This window comes from Mchenga conophoros, linkage group LG13 (genome assembly GCF_057382185.1).
Source record: "Mchenga conophoros isolate Kocher_MC1m ecotype Shallow Benthic linkage group LG13, M_conophoros_male_GT1.1, whole genome shotgun sequence".
Classification (NCBI taxonomy): Eukaryota; Metazoa; Chordata; class Actinopteri; order Cichliformes; family Cichlidae; genus Mchenga; species Mchenga conophoros.
In genome coordinates, this window is record NC_140538.1 from 24,618,563 (window position 1) to 24,634,758 (window position 16,196).

The following is a 16,196-nucleotide window of genomic DNA, read 5'->3' on the forward strand; positions in this document are numbered from 1 at the left end:
CTTCTGGCATTAATCTTGACCGTGCACTCACTCATGTGTACGCTACTTTGCGTGCTTGGTAGTGAATGTGGACTGTAGGGGGTGGTGGTGGTGGGGTTTTCCATATGTACTGTATCAGGGACATTTCTGGAGTTCATTCGTCCGCCCCTCCCCCACTGACGAGAAAGGGTTAATTTATTTTTCCTTTCAATGGTGGGTGGGCAAGTCCTGCCAGCTGAGAATTATTCAGAGTAATTATCCCCCCTCTTGTTTTCACAAATAGAGGTTTTAACCCCCCCTCCGCGCCCCCTTCACCCTTTTGTCCCGCCCGGTCACTGGGTCTCCATGGCGAGACCGGGCTCAGGCGTCGCTTTCGTCAGCATGCTTGTTGCTCCTGGAGGCACGGCTTTCAGAAGACACACACGGACGGTGTTTTTGGATGTCAGTGTCATACAGCAGCACGCAGCAATGAGGAGAAGATTGAGTAAAACACATTTTCCTCCCTATTCAGTCACTCGCGCGTGAGTAGGCATGCGCACGCCGTCTTGGCTTAGTCACACAGCATGTGTCCTTAACCCACATTTGTTCAGCAGACACATTTTTAGAGTCTGTACAGACCATGAGTACAGCTCTAGTTTTCCCCCATTTCGTTTCTCACAGTTCCTACAGAAGGATGTTTTTTTTTTTTTTTTTTTTCTTGCTGTCTTTTGTGAGCTGACAAAACGCAGCTCTTCATGTTTAATGACCCGGGCTCCATCCGTCAGCTTCTCTCCTGTAGAGTGACTTTGCTCCTGTGTCAGCGTCTCATTTTTCCTCCTCCTTCCTCCTGTCTCTGTCTTGTCGCTGCAGCAGCATCTCTCCCCTGCAGTTTGCAGCCTGGCCTGCTGACCCCTGTCAGCCACAGCTGATAAAATCTGACACCTCGTCTAACACCGAGCTGGCTCAGTTAACAATTTTCCCCTGGAATCTGCCACACCACTGTTTTTTTTGGGGTTTTTTGGTTTTATAGCAATGTTTACAATACGAGGACACTATGCCATATGTTTTGGTTATTTTCATCCCCATATGGTTTTGTCAATCAAATGAAATCCCCAGCCGTTTTGCAGAAACCCTTCTCTATGGCAACGAATCAGCTCACTGAGTGAAAGAGACGGACACGCATTCAGCTGCTTTTCAGAGTGATGACTGAACGAGCCGTCCGATCATCTGTCTTGATGATATCTTCACGTTCATCCGTTATCATCCCCGTGTTGATAGCGCTTCCTGTTCTGCCTCCAACATAATAATTATAGGCTCCTAATTATGCCGTTAGCTGCCAGGCCCGCTCCAACACTTAGTCATGCATTCTGAGAGGGATTATGGGGAAGCATTTGCCACTAATAGGTTATGAAAGAGTGCCTTCTGTTTGTCGAGCGGACAGCTGGAGAAACCTGAGCTGTGAGTGGTAAGAACGTGAGGCTGGTTTAAAAAGAAAGAAAGAAAATCCAGGTCAAACTGAAAATTAAGTGGATAGCCAGAATCGGTTTTAACGTGCCACAGAAGAAAATAGGTCAGGACTGGTAGAAACTTTAGATACACAAGGCAGAGTGTGTTGTCTGCTGTTGTTTGCAAATCTCTGTTGAAGGCTCTGATTAGCCAAACAGCGCGTCTGGTATTTCTCATGCTGCTCGCTGTTTTATTCCTGAACATGCAAATGAGCATCTGATACATGAATTCAGATGACACCCTCCCTGATACTGAACCCACTCTCCGTCTTCAGTGATTCATCGTCTCCCCGTCTGGTTTTGTGGGTCGCTTTTTGCTTTCAGTTCGCTAATAACAGGTCTGAGCGTCGGGCCTTAGGCCTCGATAGCGCAGTTGCCCTTCATTACCTCCTCCTCCTCGAGTTAGTGGAGCTATTGCCTGGAATGGCCTTGAATGAGACACACAACTAATTTGCATCTGCTGAACTGTCAGATATTTGAGGACACTTGCACACATGCACTCAGGCTCGCAGGCAGAGCATCGTCAGCTGTGTTTCGCATACACCATTGCATGTACAAACAGATGTATAAACACACGCACATACTTGCTCCACTGCTGAGCTATGCTTCCACACACACACACTGTTGTCGGCCGTCTGTGGTAGGAGGGAGGTAATGAGCAGTGCACGGCTCAGATGGGATATAAGGAAGGAGAATGGAAGCCCTGTTGCTGTAGAGATGGTTTCCCATGATCCCCTCAGGCTGCACAGCACTGCCAGTTCCTGAGTAATTCATTGTGACAGTTTTCCCTCTAGCGCCCCTTGTGACCTCACAGGGGTGCTGCGTCCTTCCTCCCTCCCTCCCCATCGCTCTCTCAGGTGGGCTCATACCATGCATATTTCATACATGATCCACACTGCAGCAGCACTGTTCAGCCAAGGGCCATAGGAATGGCGCAGCGTTAGTGGGATGTCTTACACTAATACACGCACAGCATACATACACAAAACCCCCACGGACTCGTGTAGAAATCGGGGGCAACCGAAACAAACATGCTCTCTCAGTGATTTCACCCACTAACCGCAGTGTTTACACAGTCTCTGCACATCATACCTCAGCCTTTATACTGTCACGTAAATAACAATTAGCCCTTGTTCTCATTCAGTGTAAACACCAAGTGTTTGTGTAGTCAACAGTGGGAGAAGGGGAATTCCAGCAAGGTGTGCTAAGATGGTACTGCAGCTAAATCTAAGCTGTCACTAGCTAGCTTTTGTCTTTCTATGTAACAACTTTTTATCTGTCTCGCCAACCTGAACATGTTGAAGAATCTTGGACTTGAGCAGGATGAAGGAAAGCTTTGTTGATGTCAGGTTTGACACACTATCTGCACATGTGTACTGGGCGAAATCCTTAATGTGCTCTTTGTTTCTGCCTGCAAAAGCTTGCTTCCATGTATGGGACTAATGCGGATCACTTTCCCACAATCTGTTTTTCTTCCTTTGTTCTTTTGTTCATCTATCACCGAGACGCAAGCGATCAGCCTTCTTGTCTTTCATCGCGTTGTTGTGGCATTCATTTCTCCTTTGATGCAATAATGTAAACACACATAATTAGTTTTGAAGAACTGTTTTTTTTTTTGATGGGCGCTCAATTGAAGGATTACTAAAATTATAACTAGCAGGTGCTTTGTCACAACATGTTCACTGCTGCCTTATTTCATGGGCCGCTCTGACAGCAGAGTGTTGCTATTAGCAGTTAATGAACTTTTCATTTGAAAAGCGCCTCAAGGACTTGAATTACTGTGGTGAGTGCAGGACTGTGATATGCTGATGTAAGCTGACCCACTAATGTGGTAGATGTGGAGTCATAGTGCTGTCGCAGCGATGTTCCCCGCTCTCCCCTCGTCCCTGCTGCACTCATTAGCGTCGTCATGTGTCGCATGAGGACAGGGCGACCACTTAACTCAATTTTTCCTCCTGTCCCTCTCCTCAGCTGTTCCCCCTGTCCTCTTGTGCTCCCTTCCATCACTTACGGGATTTTTCTGCCTCTTCTATCACTGCAGGGTTGGAGAGCGGAGGTGTGATTTTGAAGGAACCCGTCTCTGACAGGGAGATGGAGAACTCTTCGCTGGTCACGTTGAGCTGTGATATTGATGGACATCCCCGGTGAGTCTCCTCCCACTTCAAGATCAAAATTCAGGTTTATGAGACGGTATTCAGAACGATTTCTCTTCCTCTTTCTCTTCCTCATCCTGCTGCTTCTCAGGCCGACATGCCAGTGGTTCAAGGACGGCGTGAAGCTGACGGAGAAAACTCATCAGATCAACAATAAAGAGAGGACGCTCACCTTCAAGAATGCCAGTCCGGATGATAATGGCCTGTACTACTGCTGCGCCAAAAATGCAGCTGGGCACGTCTGCAGTAACACCAACTACACTCTTAACATTATAGGTGTGTGTGTGACCTTGTGCAACAAATATCAGATCTGCAAGAATATAAAACTGACATATGATATATTATAGAGAAACATTAGGGCTGTAAGATGATACCATATTGATTTTACTTTGCTGTCAGGTGTGCTACTCGATCCACTAATTGATTGTAGGTCACTAATCAAAGGTTTTCAGGATGTAGTGAGTTTCCCACATTTCCGCACCTGGAAATGGAGACGACCAGGTGTGTGTGGTTAAAGAGCATTAGTGGTGAGAGAAAGCAGGAAGCAGAAAAAAGTTACAGTGCGTGTAATGTGATTACCTTTAAGTCTGTTAGCGACTTCCTCCCACACCACCCACACATACAATATTGTAACATGTCTTAAAAGAACAATAACAGCAGCTCCCTCAGCATCAGGGTCTCCTCCGTGTGTCTAACAACAACTACCTCTGCTACAGTTTATTCTACAGGTAGGTTCTTTCCTACAAGCTCTCGTCGTGTTGTTTGCTCTGTTTCTCCCCCGTGTATAAGGTTTGCAGCACAGCACCCAATCAGCATTAGAAACCTGACGCCCTGTTCCGCTTCACATAGCCACCTGCAACACAGAGACATCGGATTAGCACCTGGGTTGAAAAAGAAAGGATAATTGTTCAGTTTCAGGTTACGGTGTCACCACCCTCTGCTCTTCTATAGGGCTTAACCTTAAGGAAAAGGCTGACAGATTTAAACTGGTTTTCAGTGCATGCTCTCAGATCGTAGGCTGAGGCTTCCCGTTGACGTCCTGGGTGGGCCAGGTGTGCTCTGAATGCACGCCTTTCTTTATCTTCACTCAAACCACTCGTAATGTCCTATAACTGCTACTGGCACCATTCCTTCAGCAGCTCTGCTGATACTCACGTGTTTTCCCGATCTCTTCCTAGTGTGTGTGCGTTAACTCGACGTCCTTCTGCTTTGCATCCGGAGTGTAACAATTTAGTAAAATCTGTGTAGCTATTACTCCTCCTTTAGGTTGTACCAGACTTAATCTGAAGTTTTGGCAGGTCTGAGCAGTGTTGGCTAACACTGAGAGGTCTGCTTGTGGCTGGTAGAAAGGGCCAAATGAAAGTGAACATAAGGAAAAATGCAGCAGCGGAAGCATTTTTCAGGTCATTTAAAACTCAGTGATTGATTTAATATGCAATTTAAAACTGGGGTTTGTGGATTTTGCACTGAGTTTTTCTTCTTTCCTGTGGAGCTGTTTCTAACCCTGTTTTCCAGGAATAACTAGTTTATGGACCATTGCAGAAAAGAAAAGGATTATCTCTTATGTGTGATTCTACGATCTGTAAGAGCGAAAAAAAAAAAAGAGAGAGAAAAGGCAGGGAAGCTGCTGGTTCTGTTTTCTGACCTCATTAAGTCTGTCCTAGGGGCCCCTGTGGTGTTGACACACTGCCACCTGAACACTGCTGGCTCACCAGCCTCCTGCTGCTGTTGGCAGCTTTTAATAAAGCCGGAGTAGTTTGGTGTGATGCACGAGCGTCCACGCAGATGGAACTTGATGGTCCGTTGCCTGTAATCATACAGATGTTCTACCTCTCTAACAGATAAGAGCTTCCCGCGGCCGGTGGTCACTCCTGAGGACCAGGTGGTAGTGAGGAACGGGGAGGCTGTGTTCCACTGCCAGTTCACTGCAGAGCCGGCGCCCACGTTGGAGTGGTACCACGAAAACGAGCTGCTGGCAAACAAGTCCAGGTATGTTGAGTGCTAAATCTTTCCCTCTGTGTCACTTTGTTGTTTCTCATCATACAGTATTGTGTAAAAGTCGTGAGTCACTTTTCATTTCTTTATTATTCTTCCTTCAAGGAGCAAGACCTTGGTATAATTTATTAAAGTGACCTTGAGCAATAGTTCTCCAGACTTTAATTTTTCTTTCGACATTGGCTCCTATTTGACTTTTTTCCCCTTGTCATGGCCATTTTCAAAGGAAGGTTTGTTTCTTAAGCCCCTTAACATTCATATGAATCATTCAAGCACACAAAAGACACCTAATTCCAGGGATGAACCAGTGTAGTGTTTATATATAAGAGATAACCGAGCAAAGAAAAAAAATGATGACAGTTTCAGGGATAAAATAGTGTTTCCACACCAACAAAGTGAATCATATTTCAGCACAGTTTGATGTGTGTTCTTACAAATTTGAGGAAACTGGACAGAAGGAGGAAAGAAGTGACAGGCATGTGCAGGACTTGAGAAATGCATCTGGCCCTTCTGTTGATCCATCTACTGTTTACTGACGCCTCATCAGAAATGGCCTCAGTGGAAGTGTGGCTGTCGTGAGTGCCTACAGCCATCTGTAAAATGTGGTGAAAGAAAGCCTGAACAAGAGAGTACAGGCTTTGCAGCATGATTCCCAACACATTGCCAATGCAGTAAAAGCACACCTGGATAGAAGAACACACACTGGAACACTATCAGTCATGGATTGGCCTCCCGAGAGCCCAGACCTGTTGAAGAATAAAGGTGGTCACACCAAACAGTGACTGATAATTTGATAAATTGGGCTGTTTTTGCCTTATATACCTTATTTCCATTTATGCTTATGTATGTTTAACTAAACCACTCTACCTATTATATATCTTTTCTAGTAAAATATAAAGAAATGAGATGTGGCTCAAGGCTTTTGCTCAGCGCTGTACATCTTAACTACGATTCCTCCTCTTCCATCTTGCATCCACCCCCTTTTCACCCCTCTTCCTTCTCCTTACCATCATATAAGCATGATTCCTGTGTATCTGAGTGTGCAGTAGGGCTGCCACGATTAGTCGACTAGTCACGATTACGTCGACTATTAAAATCGTCGACGACTAATTTAATAGTCGACGCATCGTTTGAAGCTTTGTAAGATCACAAAGGACGCAGGAGTGAGTAGTAGGATTTAAGGGTGTAATAACGGACTGAAACAGAAGATGGCAGCACTGCATGTACAAGGATGCCAGCTGCCGTTAAACCCCGAAGAAGAAGAAGCTGTGTCCCAGAATTCATAGCGCAGCTGTCAACAATGGCGGCAGCTAGTTAGTTTTAACTTTACTCTTATTATTCTTTCTGGGTCACAAAATAAACGTTTAACATATTTTCAGGCGAGAATGTAGCTGTGTAAACCTCAAATATCTGCTCAGTTTATCAAGACACCGCATATTTTCAAAAGCTCTCCGACGTTTTCGGAGACGTCTGTTACCCACTAGTTCGTTAGCTAGGCGGGGGCAAGGCTAACTAGAGCCGTGAGAACACCGGACTCCCGGCAAATCGTTTTCAAACCCACCACTGTCTTTCGCTACTCAGGTTAAACATGATATATAAGTCACTTAGATAACTTAAAATGTTATTGTTTGGCTTTCTTTAGTATTTTATTTGTTCCTGAGTAAATCGGTTTGGCTAAGATTAAAGTTATAGTTTTTGCACAGCTAAATAAACTTCAAGCAGACAGCTGATCATCAGAAGTTTGAGACGCTGGATAATATACTCCGGTGTCCTGTTATATTTTAGAAAGCAAGGAGTTTATTAAACTTCACCGAAACAATCTGCAAATTTCATTAAAAATTAATAAACTACCATCTTGTCTTTATTTTTAGTTAGCACAAACACTTCAAGCTGTAAGCTAATGATAGTTATATAAGACCAGATGCTGCTGGTGCAATAAGCTGTACGCTGTACGTCCAATGGATGATGATCTGATTAGTCGACTAATCGCAAAAATAATCGGTGACTAGTCGACTATCAAAATAATCGTTTGTGGCAGCCCTAGTGTGCAGCCATTGGTATTCCTATGAGCCCGATGAGGTGGAACCCCAGCATCGGGCTCTCGCCTCTCTATGTGCTGTTTCAACACAAAGCTCAAGATAAATTGCACATTGAGGAATGTTATTACTGGGGAAAAAAGCACGGTAAAGTTTTTTTTTCTTCAGTCTGCACATCACTGGAACAAACCCATTCTCTGTAACCTATCAGAGAAGTCTGCAGGTCTCCAGTGTCCACGCTCTGAGAGGAAAAGACCCTCGAGCTACACTCAGATTACCAGCATATCCCCCGTCTTTATAAATAGGACTTCATAATAAATTTCTATATATCATGCCAGCTTTCATAGCGCCTCATGCTTATACATGAGCCCGTTCCGCACGTAGAGTACAATCCTGCTTTTCTATTTTGAAGTGATTACTGTGCTCGTTGAGCTAGGCAGGGTGAATGACTCCAATATCAATAGTTAGTCATTTGTGTAATGAGCCTGTCAGAGGCAGGTTTGGTCACCTAGGCAGTGATGAGGACTCAGTAATAAGCATGGAAGCCTAACCTCTTTGTGGCTAGGTTATTCCACAGCAGCCTGGTGTTTTGTGTGATTTAGTTTATTGATCTGGGCTGATTATAGTCCCTAAGTTACGCAGCTCTCTGCAGTGATATCATCTGTGTCTGCACTTAGGCTGTTTAGATAACCTCCCCTAGCGAATGAATGAATAACTAGTGTAGACTGTTTTTCCAAATGTGTGAAACCAAGAAAAAAAAAAAACCCACACACACCATCTGGAGCTTAAGGCTATTTTTTTGCAGCCAGTTTCTGCCCCACGGGTCAAACGTGTGAAACCATACTCGTGATTGCCTTTAAAAATCGCTCTTTGCTCATTTTGTTTTCTAGTTATTTTGGCCTGTTTCCACAGACTAGTTCTCCATCTCTCAGGTGGAAATGTACACCAGCTCCCAAAGCTCATTTCCCTCTTTCTCCTAAACAAAGAAGAAGGGATGACACAGAAATCTCACTTTTCCTGAGGGAATCCACTGTGGAACTAGATATTCTTATATGAATCCCCGCTTTTGGAAAACTCTTCTGAGGGAATGCAGATCATTCTGCAGTGGCTTTCCTTTTTCCTCTCCGAGTATTTGTTTTTCCCATGAGCTCTGCAGTGACTTGGGATCTTCTGTTTTTGCTGTGCCGGATGCTCAGCTCCTTTTCTGTCATCCCCGAAGCTGGCTTAAGGTCTGCCTTTAATTACTCCTCATTCTGTCCATCACTGACACTGATACTCCCATCGGCCTGATAGACTCCAGGGGCCAGCTGTCAGGACAGGCCTCCTGAAGCACGAGATTTTTTTTCTTTTTAATTAACTCAAAATGTAGGACACATTTGTTTCTTTGTTTTCCGTGGACAGATTCTTAGCATTTACCTCTACAGATTTAGAGCAGCAGATGGCTTGGGTTTACTGAATTGGGCCAAATTAGAATGGAAAGTCCAAATTTTCGGGCAGTTGACTTGCAGGTCAAAGCGAAACCTCTAAGAAAGGTTTGCAGATGCAGACTGAGAAAGATTTGAGGTTCGTTGGCTGTATCTGTGCAGAAATCTTCTCTCCGCTGTGCTTTTCTCTGCGAAGAATGTGCGAAATGTTGTTTGTGGATCAGTGATTGAGAGAGATTGTTTCTTTCTCTTCTTCTACAGAGTCTTCCTTCTATCCAACGGGACGCTGCTGATCACCCAGGTCAAGCCCAGGAACACGGGGACCTACAGATGTGTCGGTCGCGGCCTCAGAGGATCACAGGTTACGCTGGAGGCCTCCCTCCTCATAGCTGGTGCGTCACACACGTACACACATACAAAACTCGAGCGTAAACAATTAGAAACCCCTGTTATCCTATAATCTGAGTGGAACGGGCTACATATGAACACTGCCCTCCATCTCTCCTGCTCTAATCCCCCCTCCCTCCCTCCTCCTCCTTCTGCCGCTTTCACTTAGTGCCCAGATCTCTCCGATGATAATCACATTCCTGTATTGACATCCGGCCCAGCTGCATCCACTACCACGCGCCGTACAGAAGCATTTTGCTGCTTCCCCTTCATATTGTTTCCCCTTAGCGTCCAGCTGTTTTCCAAGCTTTTTTAACTCATCAAGTTTCCTCCAAAGTGAACAGCACCTGGCACTCGCTTTACTCAAGCAGTAGATGTTACATTAGATAACTCATCAGTGTGACTCAACCAGGGTAATGAGCAGTGTAATTAGGAGGTTGTGAAATGCCGAACGTCATTAAAACACGCTGCAGCTTTCCTTGCATGAGATGACTGTTTCTAAAGTGTTATAAATCAGTGTAATGTGAAAATGACATTTTAAGACTACAACAAATAAAAGTCTTTGGTGGTGCAAAAGAAGAAGAAGTTAAAAGGAAGGGGAACCAAATTATATACAAGTCCAAACACAGTGAAGCTGTTTTAATATTGTGCATGCACTAACAAAGCCGGCTCTTTCCTTGCGCCGCGTCTTCCCAGATAACCTCTTGAAACAACTTTAAAACAGCTCATTGAGGTTGAAACTACAACAAGATGACTGTAGTATCTTCTCATCTTACTAATCAGCCAGCTTTTTGAAATGCAAGTGCACGCACGTCAAATATTTTGAATAAGCTCAGGGCTAAAATTTCTTTGCATTTCAATGTCCCGGGCACTTTTTTTTTCCTTCCCCTCTCCAGCAGCCCCTTTTCTCCCCCCAAGGGTTTTGGATTAACAAGGTACAACTGTATCTGCAGTTTTAACCCAGTGAACCACAGCTCCATTTAAATACCTTAATTCACCTAATCTGATGCTAATCCCTGCAGGCATTATAGGGGATTGTGTCACAGTAGAATTCAGTGTTTAGGGACAAGTTGAAACAGTCGCTCCCATCGTGGCTCCGCCTCATTCATTTCAGTGCCCTCCCTCTTCTCGCAGCTCTGCTTCTCTTTCATTTGCTGAGAAATGTGTTTTCTTCTCATTAATTGATTTAGATCTTAGGCTCGTACAAGGTTAAAGCACAGGTTGATGATTATTAGCGGTCCTCTAATGAACCAGCGTCAGCATTTGAATTGCTAAGTCAGTTCGTAACATTTGCTCGCTCTCTCTGGTTCCCGCTACAGAAATAGAAGACATGGTGCCCCGGGCGTCGAAGGTTTTCACAGTGAACAGCCTGCAGCAGGTAGAATGCAACGCCCCACATGGCAAACCTCCGCCAGTGGTGTGGTGGGAGAGAGAAGGTCAGCGGGTGCCCACAGAGGGCCGAGTACACCAAGATGGGAAATATCTGGTCTTCAGTCCCACGGAGAAGGGAGATTCGGGCACCTACACCTGCGTGGCCGAGAATAAGGCTGGACGCAGGATACAGGAGGTCACCTTCACTGTGGCCAGTAAGTCCTACAAAGACCACTTTAAATGCACCCTAAATTCACTTTAACTAAGTACAGAAAGTACTTTTAAAGTGGTTGTTTGTCGTTTGTATGTATACACGGAGATGATCAAAGTTTAGATTGTAACTGTGGTGTTGCAGGCATTTAAAAGGAAGATGGGATCTTGAGAGCTAAGAAGCATGATGCGTAGAGCATGAAGTGAGAGGGCAGAGCGCAAGCTTGCTAATGTTAGCAGGATACATCCAGTATCCCAGATGTATCCTACAGTAGGTTTATTAATGCTGGGAGCATTGGGTCCTCTAACAGAAGCTAATGTGTATTTTGTCTGTTCAGTGAGCCTAGGTGATTGACACATTGGATATTCCTTCAGGGCAGCGATATGTAGCTGAAGAGTTGTCTCTTTGTCCACAGCTCCCCCAGTGTGGGTGGACATGCCTAAGGACAGCCATTTAGAAGAAGGTAAACCCGGTTACCTCCACTGTCACGCTCAAGCCAACCTCCAACCTGAGGTCACCTGGTTCCGCAGCAGCAACATCATTCAGCCCGAGGTAGGTTTTCACTTTCCTCACTGTCTTTTTCTTTTAACGACATACAGAAGAAAGCTGGTCTGTTTGTACCTTCACAGTTTTACTAAAACTTTTTGTCTTTTTTTTTTTTGTCTCACCAGGACATCCGGTTTAAGATATTCCCTAACGGGACCCTCAGGATCAACAATGTGGAGGTCTATGATGCACATGTGTACAGCTGTCAAACCAAAACTCTGGGTGGACAGCTGACGGGATATGCTAAGGTCGCTGTGCTCGGTAAGATGCGTGGGAATCACTTAGCTGATCAGTATATACAGTGGATCATCCTTTGTTTGCTCCGAATCTATTTGAAGATATTTCCCGGAGATAAAGATGATGTGTAATGAGCGAGGGAATGATGAGCAATACGGCGCTGAGATGAAAAATAAATGCGATGTGGTCATGGCTGTGGGCTTGTGTGCGTGGTTTTCTATAACTGTGTTGTGGATCTGTGGACCCTGCAGGACACCCACAGAGATGTAAAATATGACTCACACACAACAGCTTTAGCTTAGCCTCCATTTGTAACGTGGTATCTCCATGATCAATTCTTATCTGATCTCATAAAAGGTGTGACATGCCATGATCTCAACCTCTGATAGATCTCAGCTTTTACGCTCATCAGATCTGTGTGCTCGTCGTGCCTGTTGACACATTTTTCCCAAATATGTCTGAACATGATTTGCGTCAGCTTAGTGTCATCCGTGTGTGACGTGTGCTGTGCTTTTACTTGTGTTTCAGAGAAACTAAAGTTCACCCCAACCCCGCAGCCTTCCCAGTGCTTGGAATTGGACAAAGAGATCCCCATCCAGTGCTCGGCTAAAGGAAGAGAGCCCCCCACCATCCGCTGGTCCAAAACAGGTCTGCTGCCACTGATTCCACTTGCTATAGCTTCAGATCTGATGAGGAATGGCTGTTGAGCAATATTTCACCCAGAACCCTTTAGCAGGCATTAATTCTTCAATGCTTATGATGACAAATGTCATTTCCGCAAGAATATGTAGCAACCTGTGTAGAATAAACACAATGTGAGGGCGATTTATCACCACAGATCACTTCCCTCCTCCATCTGCAGTAGCCATAATAGTCTAATTAACCACTTGAATCCCACATGGATAACCAGACCAGCTCTTGTCCCCGTGTGTCTCTCTGGCTCCCCCTGCAGATGGAGGAGAGCTGCCGCCTCACGTCAAGCAGAAAAACGGCCAGCTCCGTTTCACCAAAGTCACTCGAAGCGACGCTGGCAACTACACCTGCATCGCCTCCAACAGCCTCCAGGGGGAGATCCGGGCCTTTGTGACCCTCACCGTAGCCGGTAAACCACTGTCTCATCGTCATGGAAGCAGGGAGTAGTGAAAGAAAAGGTCCACGCTACTGTATTAGTCATCAGCCCCACATCAGGAGGACTTGTGGTCTTGGTGCATGTGAGGGTGGTTTTATAGCAAGGCGGTCACTGATCATTGCCATTAAGTTTCAAACACAGCAGCATTTATTGTGTAGTTGGTGGCCTTTTTACAGTCTGGTTAATGAATTGCGTTTGGGTTGTAGATTATCTGGGAGGACAGTGACCACAATCAGCACAAGCTGTAAAAGAGGTGCTGTCGCCCCAGATGTGGTTAAACTGTTGTATTAATATGATTTGTTTGTTTCTGTGCGTGTTTGTGTGTGTGCTTTTTGTGCACAAACAGTGCACGTTCGCTTCAAGGTGGAACCAGACAACACGACGGTGTACCAGGGTCACACTGCGATCCTGCACTGTCAGGCAACGGGCGATCCCAAGCCTCACATCCACTGGGTGGGTAAAGACAAGCCGCTGGACATCAGTAATAACAGAAGGTAAACGAAACACATTTGTCTTCTCCACAGCTCAGCCTTCGTGGATTAGGATTACACAGTTGACACGACTGATTAAAGCTCCATCTCCACACATTCGTTGTGGATTTAGCTTGTGCTAACATAGAATTATAACCTTGGAAACAAACGAGTATGAGAGTTCACGTTTCATTTGCTCCGTCAGAATGTGCCAGAGCAAATAAAGCTATTATTTAAACACGCTTTCCCCACTTTCCTGTGCTGGGCCAATCATAGCCCTGATGGTCTAATTTGGTAATGTTAGCTAAATATATTAATGTATTCTGAAAGCACTGCATTTCTTGACCCTGAATTGCACAAATTATAGCCATTATCTTTAAATCAGATGATTTTTAATGATGCAGATATAAAATCAGATTCAGATTGGACACTGAGACCTCTGTGTTTTTCTGTCTCGCGCCTTCTTCCAGGTTCCAAACGATGCCCAATGGCTCCCTAGTGATCAGGGACGTGACTACGGATGACACCGGCAAATATACCTGTGTGGCCGGAAACAGCTGCAGCATCAAAGACCGCGTGGCTCAGCTGTATGTAGTGGGTGAGTTTGGCACACTCGTACATATTTGCATACACAGGCTTTGCTTTATCAGGAGCAAATGGGCACAGAATCACAAGTGTAGGATGAAGGCTTTAATTAAACCTTCAGCCTCTGTCTGTCATCCGTGCGGACAGGTTAATAACCACAGGCGCGTCTCTGACGCCACGGCTGTCACCGAGGTGATGGGATCGGGCAGACGCTGGATCTAATAAAGCTTCGCACTCTGTGGCTCCTTGTGTGCCGACTAAAGCTGAAAATTACAGTCACGCACTAGCACTCGTGTCCCACATCACCTCATTTTCTCCCAAAGTAGCAGGATGGTATTCCAGCTTTGCTTTTTTGTTTTGGAGACAATTAAATTTAGATGTTTGTCGCGCCTTGTAAAAGACAAGTAATTGACTGTAACAGGGCAGCTCAGATAAATGGAAGGACCGTATGTATGTTTGTAAGTCGGTTTGTGGTTTTAACTGTGTTAAAATTCACCACAAATACCTTTTCTATCATCCGCTTGTTCCAATCTTATTTTTAAAATCCTGTTCTATGAAACGTTTACGTTCGTGTTTACACTAAAGTTGATGCTTTTACCATCAACTGTGTTGCATCTTTCACTGTGGTGAAAGATTTAGCGTTCTGGTAACACAGTCTGTTGTGTGTAAGACTTAAATCCATGCACAGTGTACTTCTTAGCCACGTTTTAGTCAGCCCCAATTTTCACCTGTGCCAAACAGACAAACCGGTGCATTTCCCGACTGAAGAGGATGAAAAGGCTCCTTACAAGATGATCCAAACAATCGGTCTGTCGGTGGGAGCGGCTGTGGCCTACATCATTGTGGTCCTGGGACTCATGTTCTACTGCAAGAAGAGACGCAACGCCCAAAGAATGCAGAAGGGCCAGGATGGAGAGGAGCCCGAGATGGAGTGCCTTAATGGTATGATTGCTGATAAAGTTGTGGTTACAGTTACACAATAATCCTGTATGCTATTTCAAGATCTTTGCTGCCACCCTGTGTTCATTTTATTGATTACACTTAACATGTAAAAAGGCAAAAAAAAGTTTTGAGCAGAGCAACAAGTATCAGTTTGTTTCCTCCGTTCTATATTCTGTATATACAATGCATTTTAACATATTATATAAAACATGTTCTAAATCGATCAGATTTATTCATATTTGTACTACGTCTGTGACCTTTGACCCAGTAGAATATTTGTTGTGTTCATCAGGCGGAGCAGTCCAACAGAACGGCCACACCACTGCTGAGATCCAGGAAGAGGTGGCGCTCACCAACATGGGTACCATCGCAACCACAGAGAAACGCCACAGCCACGTCAACAACGATAAGCTCCACTTTCCCCGGACAAACCTACAGACCATCACGACTTTAGGTAGAGTAGTCTATGCATCTCTGTTTTCTGTGAAAAAAGTGTATTGCGCTTCTGCGCTCACATTTTGCTGTGTGTCACGTGAATGTTTGCTCAGGAAAAGGGGAGTTTGGGGAGGTGCTGCTATCCAAAGCTAAGGGAATCGAAGAGGGCGAGGAGGAGACGGTGGTTCTTGTGAAGAGCCTGCAGACCAGAGATGAGCAGCTCCAACTCGACTTCCGCCGGGAAGCAGAAATGTTCGCCAAGCTAAGCCACCCCAACGTCGTCCGCCTGCTGGGCCTCTGCAGGGAGGCGGATCCTCACTACATGATCCTAGAGTACTATGACCTGGTAATCTCACACTAACACACATACAGACACAAACGCAGAAGAAGTGCGGAAATGTTGTTTTGTACCTGACGCACTGCTCTCTATGTCTGCTTTTCTCATGCCAGGGAGATCTAAAGCAGTTCCTGAGAATTTCCAAAAGCAAAGATGACAAAGTCAAGAGTCAGCCTATCAGCACCAAGACCAAAGTAAGCAGTGAACTGTGCAGCATGAGTGACATATAACAGCCTTCTGCACACCAGAAGCCATTGAAATAAACGGAAACGGAAATAAAATGTTATACAGAGCTCTGTATTTTTGTCTTTGGGCTCTGCTGCAGTATCGTGTAGGCCATCCTGTCTGAAACAGGCCATTGTAGCTTGACCTTTAACCTTCTGAACTCATCACTGTTAAGTTACAGTAACCATTGAGGAATTGTTGAACTTTGCTCACTTTGAACTTCTATGTTCTTATCAAAGTCTCTCTACCA

General features: G+C 45.0%; 1 protein-coding gene across 2 annotated transcripts in view; it reads left to right on the forward strand.

Annotated features, from left to right (window-relative positions):
• The window catches only part of ptk7b (protein tyrosine kinase 7b), a 77,411-nt gene that overhangs the window by 58,763 nt on the left and 2,452 nt on the right, over nt 1-16,196 (forward strand). For both annotated transcript variants that reach the window (XM_085297388.1, XM_085297389.1), the window contains exons 3-17: nt 3,505-3,607; nt 3,708-3,892; nt 5,458-5,605; nt 9,333-9,463; nt 10,778-11,044; nt 11,456-11,592; nt 11,712-11,847; nt 12,352-12,471; nt 12,776-12,925; nt 13,299-13,446; nt 13,893-14,020; nt 14,749-14,949; nt 15,242-15,403; nt 15,498-15,730; nt 15,835-15,915. In XM_085297388.1, coding sequence (XP_085153514.1) covers nt 3,505-3,607; nt 3,708-3,892; nt 5,458-5,605; nt 9,333-9,463; nt 10,778-11,044; nt 11,456-11,592; nt 11,712-11,847; nt 12,352-12,471; nt 12,776-12,925; nt 13,299-13,446; nt 13,893-14,020; nt 14,749-14,949; nt 15,242-15,403; nt 15,498-15,730; nt 15,835-15,915 — 2,330 coding nt within the window. The remainder of the gene's footprint in view (nt 1-3,504; nt 3,608-3,707; nt 3,893-5,457; nt 5,606-9,332; nt 9,464-10,777; nt 11,045-11,455; nt 11,593-11,711; nt 11,848-12,351; nt 12,472-12,775; nt 12,926-13,298; nt 13,447-13,892; nt 14,021-14,748; nt 14,950-15,241; nt 15,404-15,497; nt 15,731-15,834; nt 15,916-16,196) is intronic.